We start from the raw sequence: 12,367 nt of genomic DNA on the forward strand, positions 1-12,367 counted from the left end.
TGTCAGAGTTGTTTATTCATTATACAGCAACCCAGCACTATTAAGTTTCTAGCCTGTTAATTGGCCAAGAATTGTTAGGCTTTGATTAAGAATACATTTACCATTTGAGAATGATTGAGCAATGTCATCACTTCAATGGCTTGCCCCAAATGTTGGCTGTAGAGTAATTACATGACAGCAAACAAGGTTTCTACAATGTAAATCAATAGCCTACATTTCATTAACTATTGATAAAGATTCAAGTTTAAAAATTCATTTAAAATCTAGATTAATTCCAGCTCACCAGCTAAAATCTGAGTGGTGATAAAATACAGTAAAAAGTGATAAAAGCACTGGACACTGGATCCAGTAAAGAACAACGTGGTACTGTACATCTCATAGAGGCTCTAAAACGGAGTGGTCAATCTGCGTTAGCCAGCTAGCTGACATGGGGCTGAATAGAGGCACCAGGGGAGAGGCTGCAGAAGTGTCCCAGACTGGCCTGAGCAGACTGCAGCACCAGGCCTTTCACTGCCTCCAGGAAGAGTGTCTGTCCAGAGTGGAGGTACAGCCACATCACCCTGCTCAGCTGGGCTGGCATGGAGTTTCCATGCAGACTGTCTGTAAAGAGACACCGTATCAGACAATAGCCCTGCAGTCAGTAAGCATGAAAGCATTTGTACAGCCATCCACTACAGGAAACCCTCCTAGGAACACTAATACAGTGAGTACCGGTAGTGTAAAAACAAAGGTTAGCTGCTGTGTGTATTTGAAGAACTAAAGGTGCAGCATAAGGAACAGACCTGCAAAGCCATTATTTGAAGCTTGTAAAACAAGACAAATGGCCCCTTTGGGTGTCAATCTATGATCAGGCCCATGGGTCACATAGCTGTTGGCAGGCACAGGTACTAAATCCTAATTAAGGCTTTTTACAGTGTTTTGACAACATGTCATGGCCAGTGATGGATGGCTGTAGCACAGCCCAGGTTAAATGTCAAACCATTTGCAGTCAATACCTCTCACCCTGAATGCCTGGAGGGGGATTTCCCCCGATGTACAGGAGAAATGCATGCCAACCAAGAACATTTGTTTTGTCACCATCAAATACTGATTACGATCAATATCGTCATGTACAGCTCTATTCAGTCTAAAGCGTTACAGATTGAGCTGACATGCAGTGTTTAACATGAATGTGGTCCAAAGCAGGAACATTGAAATTGAAAGGCAATGAGGCTGTAAACCTGAACTTCTGTAATGCAGAAAGAAAGGAGTCCTTCAAGGTTGAAAAAAACCTGCCTCAACGCTACAAGTTAAACTATACTGAACTAAATAAAATGTTGGTCCCATGTTTCAACTAGGCAAATCAGTTAAGAACAAATTCTTATTTACAATTACAAAGGCAAAAGTCCTCCTACGGGGACAGGGATTAAAAATAGACAAATCACAATACTACACAAGAGACCTAAGACAACATAGCAGCAACACATGACATTCAATACACAAAATGCTTATTTCTCAAATTGTGCACAAATCGTTAAAATACCTGTTAGTGAGCATTTCTCATTTGCCAAGATAATACAGCCACCTGACAGTCATGACATATCAAGGAACTGATTATTTATGTCTAAAGCCCTTTTGTTGTAAAATAACTTATTCTGATTAGGTGGGCCTATGCCCTCCCAGGCGCATCCATGGCTGCTCCACTGCCCAGTCATGTGAAAGCCATAGATTAGGCCCCAATTTATTGATTTCTATTGACTGATTTCATATGAACTGTAACTCAAAATGCAAATGCAATGACTTTACTAAGTATAGTAAGAACATAAATGAGAAAGGACAGCGTTGAAGAACTCAATAGAAAGAGGGAAAGCTAAGCGTCGGAGTCTCCAGAGAACATTATGTGGCTGATTCAGTGGTGGGGGGGGTATAAAGTGTACAAAACATAATACCTGCAATGACAGACATGACCTCATTGATGTCGCTTGTTAAAGTCACTTCAAATCAGTGTAGATGAAGGGGAGGACAGGTTAAAGGAGGATTTAAGCCTAGAGAAATGTTTGTGAATGTGGGCCATTCAGTGTATATGGGCAAGACAAAAAATATTTAAGTGTCTTTGAACGGGTTATGTAGGTGCCAGGCACACCAGTTTGTGTCAAGAAATGCAATGCTGCTGGGTTTGCCACACAGTTTCCTGTGTATCAAGACTGGTCCACCACCCAAAGGACATCCAGACAACTTGACAAAACTGTAGGAAGCATTGAGTCAACGTGGGTTAGCATTCCTGTGGAACGCTTTTGGCAAAAGGGGGTTCAGCTCAATATTAGTAAGGTGTTCCTAATGTTTTGTACACTCAGTGTATACTGGAGACCTTGTGGCTGATCGGATGGATATATACAGGGGAATAGAGGTTCTACAATACCTTGGGAGATCTTAGTGTCAAACTCCAGCAGAGGGTAGAGGTCCCCAGGCAGCAGCTGTCTGACCCAGGTGTTCTCCTTCATGAAGAACCAGTCATGGACCAGCCTCTTCCTGTGGAGGAAGCCCTGCACGTGGTCTAGGTAAACCATGTTGCCTGACACCATGTACAGCCTGAGGGATGGCCAGAGTTCAACACTTCAGTCATTTCTAATGGGCATCTCGCTAAAATTAAATTAATATTAATAAATGACAGAATGCATGGAACGCCTAATGTTCCTGATAGAAATGAAACAAGATGAAGTGAGACAGAAGGCAGATACTAATAGGTGGGTGGCCCTGAATTGAGACCCCTAAAAGTAAACAAGGAAAGAGTATTCAGTTTCTTTGAGCAGCATTCTATTAGAAGCAGGGACACATTTTACATGATCAAACCACAGAGGATGGAAAATAGCATGTGCGGGAAAACAGTGAAGTGCTATGAAGGCAATTTCTCATCTTAGAACAATGAACTGTTCATTATATTCAACACCCAAATCACTAGGGATGTCTACTTTCAGAGAAAAGTGCTGTGGCCAAAGTAACTTTCAGAGAACGCAAGTTATGCTAACAACCCATTTTCTTCAAAGCCTTAAATTTGGGAGCAGATTATCAGAATATTAAATGACTCACCCAGCCAGGCTCTGAATACTAAGGGCATTTTAAATATTACTTTGATACCATTGTGAAAGGCTTTTTATTCTCAAGCAGTCATTAAATTGTCCTGCAGCCAGTCAGGGCTTTTTCAGCTCCTCATCCCTTAAGGCAGGGGAAAAACACAATTTGGAAAAATGTCATTCATCTCTGGGGTAAAAGACTCTAGCTCTGGGTTTGAGTGCTTCTGATGAACTTCACTGTATAGGTCGAGGGGATGAGTGGTCTTCAAGTTCAAACAGATCGACTGACAGTGGATAGCGCTGGGTGCTGCGCTGCAGGCACTGTGTTTGAAGCTACCAGCAGTGCCCCAATACTCACTGCTTTCCCCCCCGGCTTCAAAGCCCCGTCAAAGAGCATACCAGCAGCACACCCCTCAAGTAGTCAAACTCACTTTTAATAGAGTAGAATCACTTTCTAGCTAATCACAACCTCACAGGCCAAATTCACATCAGGTAGCCCAGAATCAGCCAAACACAATGAGTCTTAAAATTGGGAAGGTTATTGAAGTCAAGCAGTGACTGCGAAGAGGTCAAGAGGCTTTTCTAGTTAATTTTCTTCCAACCCCAACCAGTAATCCCATATTCCCGCAAGAATCTGAAATCCCGATTATGCAGCCCAAACTTTAGAAGACACATACTTGTAGTAGGGCAGTGTTTCACTCATCTTCCAGTTGACATAGTTTCCAGCAGTCTCCTCCAGGGTGCACACTCGGGTCATCTGGACCTTGGCCACCTGCCAGAACCTCTCGTGCTCCACCAGGGTCTCCTGCATCTCCCTCCTCAGCAGCAGGTACACACCCTCCAGCGTGTCCTCGTACACCTGCACTCAGGTAACACATAGTAACACTTAGCATGTAATGTTGGCTGCTCTTAAGTTTTATTTCAGCCAGAAGCTGAAATACAAAAACACATGAGCAAACTGAATGTTTGTGGACAAACTTAAACATCTCATTCCAAAATCATGGGCATTAATATGGAATTGGTCCCCCCTTTGCTGCTACAACAGCCTCCACTCTTCTGGGAAGACTTCCCACTAGACGTTGGAACATTGCTGCAGGGATTGCTTCCATTCAGCCACAAGAGCATTAGTGAAGTCGGGCGAATAGGCCTGGCTCGTAGTCGGCATTTCAATTCATCCCAAAGGTGTTTGATTCAGTTGAGGTCAGGGCTCTGTGCAGAAGCACAGAATCATCTAGAAAGTCATTGTATGCTGTAGAGTTAGTTTCCCTTCACTGGAACTAAGGGGCCTAGCTCAAACCATAAAAAAAACAGCCCCATACCATTATTCTACCAAATGTTAATTGGCACTATGCATTGGGGCAGGTAGTGTTCCCCTGGCATCCGCTAAACCCAGATTAGTCCATCACACTCCGATGGGGGAGTGAGTCATCACTCCAGAGTCTTATGGCGGTGAGCTGTACGCCACTCCTATGACAGTGCCACGTTGAAAATCACTGAGCTCTTGAGTATGGCCAGTCTACTGCCAAAGTTTGTCTATGGAGATTGCGCTCAATTTTATACACCGGTCAGCAACAGGTGTGACTGAAATAGCCAAATACTATAATTTGAAGAGGTGTCCACATATCCCCTTTATTTTACAAGGTTAGTCTCAGAGATTATCGATTTTTCAAGAGAAAAGTCAAACATTTCATAGAAACACTGAAGTTTCAACATAAACACTAAGCAGGCAACAATTCAATACAACAGGCTAATAAGTGATCACATCATGAAGGGATTATGGACCAGGGGAGTTGAAACCAGTTTTGAAAGGATAATATGTCATTTAGGCAACGGTCATACAGTAGACTCTAATATGACAGACAGAAGGTAGACAGCAGTGTCAATTTTCACTACTAAAAGTGTTGAAGCGTGGGGCTCAACTTCCCGTGGCTACCATCCTGTAACAGTGAAGGGAATCTGTGCACATGAGCAGATACTGTGTGACAGAGTCTTGCATCACGCGCATCTCAATCTGAGCTGCTGCTCATGGCAACATGTCACAGGTGCTTTTCCATTTCTATAGGTTAAACCAGATGAGAAAATAATCTGTCATAATTGGTTACATAAGCAGTTTATGTGCCAATCTGATGTTACCAATTCTCTTGGTAACACCGTCCTTGACTATTGCTATGGAGTGCATTGTAGCAGCTTAGTTGGAGTCACACATGAAGTGTAATTGAGCAGGACAATCACTGATATGTTCTATAATACATTTAGCAGCCCATTACATAAGACTGCGAGCTTCCTGCTGCCTGTTCAATCTGTGACTTGTGAAACCACCAGCACAGAGCTAATGCTCTGGAGATGCACACTGATGGAATACTAACGACTACTGAATAGATGCCAAAATGTCATTTGTATAGAAGCAGTCTGAAGGCATCTCATTTTTTCAGCATGGTGCTAAAATCAGTGTGGGCAAAAACATTTCAGTAGGTACACAACTCACTTTCCCTGACACCAAGTCATTCACGGGCAGAATAGAAAGTCCTTTACCATACCTTTTTGCTTTTCAATCTGCCCCAGTCACGCCCTAAAATCCAGGCCACCAGGGATTTGCACATGGAGAAATAGTTTTCCACCGTCTGAATTCCTGGGAGGAAGGAGAATAGATACTTGACTAAAGCCAGCAGCCCTGAGAGCTCCATGCTGAGCCATTTGATCACAGGAGGCCTTGTACAAGACGTGTCAGTACAGAGCACCACAGGGTAACATTGCATGGAGAGGCTTATTCATTGACCTATACTCACCGGTCCAATTAATAATTTAAAGAAATTACACCGTTAGTTAGAAATCAAGATGGTATGATATTCTTGAGGCATAGAAAATGAATATAAATACACTTCAGTCATTATGGTTATGACCCGAGGGGGCACTGTTCTAAAACAAATCCAGAACTAAAGATTTAATCCACTCCAAATAAGAGTGTGTGCCATGAATGTGCATAACATTAACACAAAGCAGAATTAAAAGTGGGGCGAGGAGAAATATCTGAAAGCGCTACTTACCCACAGTCTCATCACCCTGGGCCAGCTTGCCCCGCCAGTAGTCGGAAGTGATGTGATGCAATGAGGCCAGGTACCGGATGTCACACAACGTTCCTCCCCAGGACACCACCTTCCTCTTGCTGTGCTTCTGCCACTGCAGGTAGATGGCCCTGAGCTGCCTGTCGAAGGGCACTGGCTGGCGGAACAACCAGTAGGTGAAGAGCCACTGGAACCGACACTGGCTGTACTGACTGAACATGGCCTCCAGCTCACAGTGGTCTGGTAGGGTAGAAGTCCACATCAGGGTAGAAACCTTTAGCTCAAGTGGATGCACTGTGTCAAGGGGTAAAGTTGCATTTATGTTCCAATACATCTAAAGCCAGCTGAGCCCAAAAACATGACTAATTTATCGATGGACATCGATCAATGCCCGTCTGCCACTCAGATTGTAAGTACTTTGGTATCATAAGATACAAGGGAGGCCTGAAGGCCATTAGCTGCTCTACCTATAGTCTTAGGCTGTTAGTTTAAGAAGGCATACGAAGGAAGGGCAGGGCTTCAGTCCAGAGAGTAGAAAATGATTTATAATCCAGAGGGAGACAGCTCAGACTGAAACCATGCGTCTAGTTTCTGCTCCCCATATCAGCTGAACCACTTTGAAGCAGCTCAGCAGAGCAAAAATACACTTTTTTTTACCTTGATGTCTTCCATCATAAACCAAAACCCAGCAAGGGGGATATGGCTCAAAAAGGTATTTGAGTAAAATGGCAATTTCGTGCTTCCCAGTACAACATTCAAGAGATTGGGTATGATGAGTAAGATCAGAGCTGTGTTTTGAAGATGAAATAAAGTCATTGCTTATAGGTGTGGTATCAACTTCAAAAAAAAAAAATAACAGAACATTCTCTTTACCCATTGGGAACAGCCATATTTCTGGCCAGAATTCACAAGTAAGTTGGCCATAGATACAACACAACAATCAGGAGCCTTCGTCTGCACTGCCAAAAAGTCAATCTGAATAACAATATGGCAGCAGGCTCATAGCTGGCAATAAAGGACAGAACCACCTTTGAGTCCCATTGCAGTCACCGTAAAGAGATTGCAATTCATAACTGGTTGTAGAAAGCAGACACATCTTAATTATTCAAGCAACAACCCACCTTTAGCAAATTAACAGAGTATTGACTGAACAAAGAGCACTAATGAAAAGCTAAACGTGGTATGGCCCATACAACCTACCATTGCTCTGTTGGTTGAGAACATGCTGGAAAACCTTGGCAATGCTTCCATGGTGCTCAAGGGCCAAGGCATACAGCTCCTTCCATTCGAACTTCAGCATTCTGCCATCATCCTCATCTTTCTCTGCCAAAGAACAAAACACTGTTGCAATATTAACCAACATTCCTCCACTACCTGACAAACTTGATTTAGATTCAGGGAGTTTAGTCACATGCACAGGGTTGCAGACGTACATGCAGGCTACAGTGAAGAGCCTAAGCGCCGAGCTCCAACAATGCAGGTCACAGGGAAGAACACAAACATACATACATTCATCTGCAACGTGTTAAATTACCATTGGGGTGGTGCAGGAAGGGGGACAGGGGAGCAGGTAGCTAACTAGTGGCAGCTATTCAGAAGCCTGATGGTCTGGGGGGGCAATTTTAATATCAAGACAAGGAGGAGCCAAACTGCTAATATGAATACGGCTTTACATCTTCCTAAAATAAATTAACTTACCTTGGACTTTACCTTCCAACACTTCCTTCTCAATTCCCCATAAGCTCTCTATGTCAGTGCAAGGCAGTCTCACGGAGGGCAGAGGAACAGTCTCTTCCAGAACCAGCCATTGGACCCAGTACTTGTGTGGCGGGAATGGGATCTCTGCAAAGAGCTTCTCCTGGAGAGACCGGTTACAATGCAGGTTTCTAAAGAGAGTTCGCCACATGAAGACCAAACGGAAGGCACTCTTGGCAGAGATGGAGCAGGTGGCGGTGGCAAACCGAACTCCAAATGAGGTCTGCGTAGAGAGAAGAAAAAGCCTAGTGAACGTGCAATGCTAGCTACAGATTGTTAGACCAGATATGATTCAACCAAAGACTTGGTATCCATTTACAGAACTCTTACTGTTGTAGCACAGAATTTGACTAGCCTTAGCGACACAGTCCTCATTCTCAATTCACAGAAACAGGAGTCTCCAAATGTCCATGTCGCATTGAGAAAATGCAAACAATATTTTGCACGAAGTAATCCAAAAACGTGTAAATCGTCTCTCATGACATGCAGCACATCGGGGTGGACACCCACTAGCCCTTGATCATGGCTCAGTTCCATTACATTAAACATAAGTCATTGGACAATGGGGTCTTCTGTACACTAAAACGCTGTGAAATATTTCTCTACCCAGAACTAAGCTAAACTCAATTTAATGGAAAGCATAGAAGTGGCACAGAACAGATCTACCACGTCTTATACTTAAGACTGAGCTTTAACATTTGTGAATTTGGTCAGTCACCCAAAAAGTAACACATTGCAGCTTTAAGACCCCTGACGCTGGGACTGAACATTAACAGACATTGAATGCAGTAAGGTTTGGAAAACAACCTTATTTCATATCAGAGAGAATTACTATTCCCAAAACGGTTCAACTGACGCACCTTTACAGGGTTAGGGTTCCCACGCGGTCATATTTTCATGTTACAGCACTTGTTCACAGAAAACAGACTACCTGTGCTAATTAGCCATCTGCCTATCCAAAAGGACGCAGATGGATAATTACTACGACCCCACAAACGTGTTGTCACTGAAAGCTACTGTCCGCTGCAACTTAAATTGTGAAATTATTTTAATGTGATCGAAAAGTAGAAAGGATGTATGTTATTAAAACTATACAGAGATGATCGATTCACGTATTTGTATTGGCTTCGAGCCAATTCGCCGTTAAACGGAATATGTAAGGGCCTTGGACAAAAAGGAGTAACGTTAAGGCCTTTAGTCCGATATTGGGCTAGACACTCAGTCTCTTTCAATGAGAGAAGAATTTAAATAAACATCGCAACATACATTCATTGTTAGATTACTTAATGGAGAAAATAAATGTACGGAGCATTTTCCACATTCAAAACAGATCCACTGCAAGTGGACAGACATTGACTCTTTCTGCGAATCGAGGGCAAAGGCAGTATCGCTAAAGTTAATGTACTACACCATAATAGTACCTATCCTTTAATTAACTACTAGTAATATATACAAATGTTGGTTAAATTACATTACCTTGCGTAAGTCTGTAGTTGGGGCAATGCATAGCCTACCAACTTCATTCAAAAGAGGATCAGCAAATTTCAGGCCTACATAAAAGAAAATACTAAAGTCTAATTAAATTTACATTACCTGGAAGTGTTTTGTCCACAGTGAGTTGCAGGAACAAACTCGAAACAGGGTTCGGCAGGTGCTCCCAACTCTCAAGAGAGACGTGGGATCCAGCCGTCGTAGGATGAGAATAAAGACTTCGTCACTTAAGTCTAGTATCCCCGTGTTGGAGCTTCCGTGTGGGTCCTCACTTTCTTCTTTGACCTCGAATGAAGTAGCGGATAAAGGCAAGAACTGTCCCTGCAACTCATCCTCCCAACTATCCTCACGGAGTGCCATATTTGCCACCTGCCAAAGTCGGCCATGCTTGAGAGGAATTTAAAGGTTTAGGAACGTACCATTGTTGCAGTCAAACGGGAAATCAGCAGGGAGTTTAATACCTGGGCACGAGCTTGCCTGGCGCGCCGAGTAAGTGGGGTTCGCCTAGTGAGCTACCAAATGATGAATAGGCTTTTCCAAAGGGCAAACTAACCCGGTGCGATCTAAATCAAGCGCACCTATTCAGGTTGTACCATTCAATTATGTATATAGGTAGCCTACCATACCATTAGGTAAATTGGACTTTCCATCTAATTGCGTGGTGATCATCAGGATTTTACAGTTAATACATTACCACAGCCAATCCATTTAGAAAATGCAAATATCAAATGGTAATTTAACTCCTTCCCAGTGGTGACCTGTTTTGAGCCCCACATTTTTAGCAGAAAACAAGAGGATGTTGCATGTTTTGCATGTTATTTTGGCATGAATGTGTGCCACATATCAGTTTGCAAACAATGTAAAACATTCATAAATAATTGAGTTCATAAAGCTGCAAACAAACATGGCCTCGTTTTTGCTTTTTTGAATAAGGCAGCTCCAAAAAGCAGGTGTTTCAGCCTAGCTCAGTGCTTTCCGAGTGGGACAGCAGTCTAAGGCACTGCATCTCAGTGCTAAGAGGTGTCACTGCAGTCCCTGGTTCGAATCCAGGCTGCATCACATCCGGCCATAATTGGGAGATCCATAGGGCGGTGCAAAGTTGGCCCAGAGGTGCCGGGGTAGGCTGTCATTGTAAATAAGAATTTGTTCTTAACTGACTTGCCAAGTTAAATAAAGGTTAAATAAAAAATAAAAAATGAAAAATGTCAGTGGTGGGGCTGCCAACGGAAAATACAGAGCGTAGGGGTTGGTAATGTTCTCTAGCTGTGCTGTGATTGGCTCAGTGTTCTGTCACAGAATATTGTTAGCACTTTATAGACCTAACATAAGACAGCAACTTTTCCTTTAAACTTTTGGCAATGTTATGATTGTGTATTGTATTTGAAGTGCAATGCACTATGCAAAGTAAGAGATAAATGATGTGGTTTCTCTGATATTCCATGTACAGGTAAGTGCCAAAATAAAGGAAACACAAGTAAATTAAGGTTATAAAGTATATTGAAAGCAGGTTCTTCCACACAGGTGTGGTTTTCTGAGTTAATTAAGCAATTAACATACCATCATACTTAGAGTCATGTATAAAAATGCCCAGTTGCCCATTATTTTGGCTACATCTCAGTGACTTTGAAAAATGTGTCTCAAAGGAGCATAGGGGTTTTAAAGGGTGTGTGTCTGTTTGTCTGTCTGTCTTTCTGTTACCAGATCTCAACCCAATTAAACACTTATGGGAGATTCTGGAGCAGTGCCTGAGACAAGGGTTTTCCACCACTATCAACCAAACGCCAAATAATAGAGTTCCAGACACTTGTAGAATCTATACCAAGGCACATTGAAGCTGTTCTGGCGGCTCAACTCCCTATTATGACACTATGAGGGTGTTTCCTTTATTTTGTCAGTTACCTGTAGACTGATATTGTTTTAATATCTTGCTGCATATGTGTGGACCCACTTTAGCATATCATATAACGTTTTGAAAAAACCTACAGTACCAGTCAAAAGTTTGAACACACCTACTCATTCAATGGTTTTTCTTTATTTTTTAAAACTATTTTCTACGTTGTAGAATAATAGTGAAGACATCAGAACTATGAAATAACACATGGAATCATGTAGTAACCAAAAAAGTGTGAAATAAATTCTTGAAAGTAGCCATCCTTTGCCTTGATGACAGCTTTGCACACTCTTGGCATTCTCTCAACCAGCTTCATGAGGTAGTCACCTGGAATGCATTTAAATTAGCAGGTGTGCCTTGTTAAAAGTTCATTTGTGGAATTTATTTCCTTCTTAATGCGTTTGAGCCAATCAGTTGTGTTGTGACAAGGTAGGGGTGGTATACAGAAGATAGCCTTATTTGGTAAAAGACCAAGTCTCTATTATGACAAGAACAACTCACATAAGCAAAGAGAAATGACAGTCCATCATTACTTTAAGACATGAAGGTCAGTAATGCAGAAGATTTCAAGAACTTTGAACTTTCTTCAAGTGCAGTCGCAAAAACCATCAAGCAATGTGATGAAACTGGCTCTCATGAGAACCGCCACAGGAAAGGAAGACTCACAAGTTACCTCTGCTGCAGAAGATAAATTCATTAACTGTTAACTGTTAACTGAGTTAACTGCACCTCAGATTGCAGCCTAAATACAGTTGAAGTCAGAAGTTTACATACACCTTAGCCAAATACATTTAAACTAAATTTAATCCAAGTAAAAATTCCATGTCTTAGGTCAGTTAGGATCACCACTTTATTTTCAGAATGTGAAATTTCAGAATAATAGTTGAGAGAATTATTTCTTTCACCATTTATTTCTTTCATCACATTCCCAGTGGGTCAGAAGTTTACATACACTCAATTAGTATTTGGTAGCATTGCCTTTAAATTGTTTAACTTGGGTCAAATGTTTCAGGTAGCCTTTCACAAGCTTCCCACAATTGGGGGAATTTTGGCCCATTCCTCCTGACAGAGCTGGTGTAACTGAGTCAGGTTTGTAGGCCTCCTTGCTCGCACACGCT

General features: G+C 42.2%; 1 protein-coding gene across 4 annotated transcripts; it reads right to left on the reverse strand.

Moving 5' to 3' along the window:
* On the reverse strand, positions 1-9,734 carry si:dkeyp-114g9.1 (uncharacterized protein LOC555399 homolog). 4 transcript variants are annotated; one of them, XM_029630687.2, is made up of 8 exons: positions 9,461-9,734; positions 7,811-8,090; positions 7,313-7,435; positions 6,095-6,352; positions 5,588-5,679; positions 3,728-3,909; positions 2,399-2,568; positions 1-600 (listed from the first exon to the last, which is right to left on the reverse strand). In XM_029630687.2, the coding sequence occupies exons 1-8, from the start codon at positions 9,716-9,718 to the stop codon at positions 419-421; spliced, it is 1,545 nt and encodes a 514-aa protein (XP_029486547.2). In that variant the 5' UTR covers positions 9,719-9,734; the 3' UTR covers positions 1-418. The 4 variants fall into 4 exon arrangements, with proteins under 4 accessions (XP_029486547.2, XP_029486545.2, XP_029486546.2 ...); XM_029630685.2 differs by having other exon boundaries at positions 6,095-6,406; XM_029630686.2 differs by having other exon boundaries at positions 7,313-7,453.
* Between the last annotated feature and the right edge of the window lie 2,633 nt (positions 9,735-12,367).

This window comes from Oncorhynchus nerka, linkage group LG24, assembly GCF_034236695.1.
Source record: "Oncorhynchus nerka isolate Pitt River linkage group LG24, Oner_Uvic_2.0, whole genome shotgun sequence".
NCBI classification, from domain to species: Eukaryota; Metazoa; Chordata; class Actinopteri; order Salmoniformes; family Salmonidae; genus Oncorhynchus; species Oncorhynchus nerka.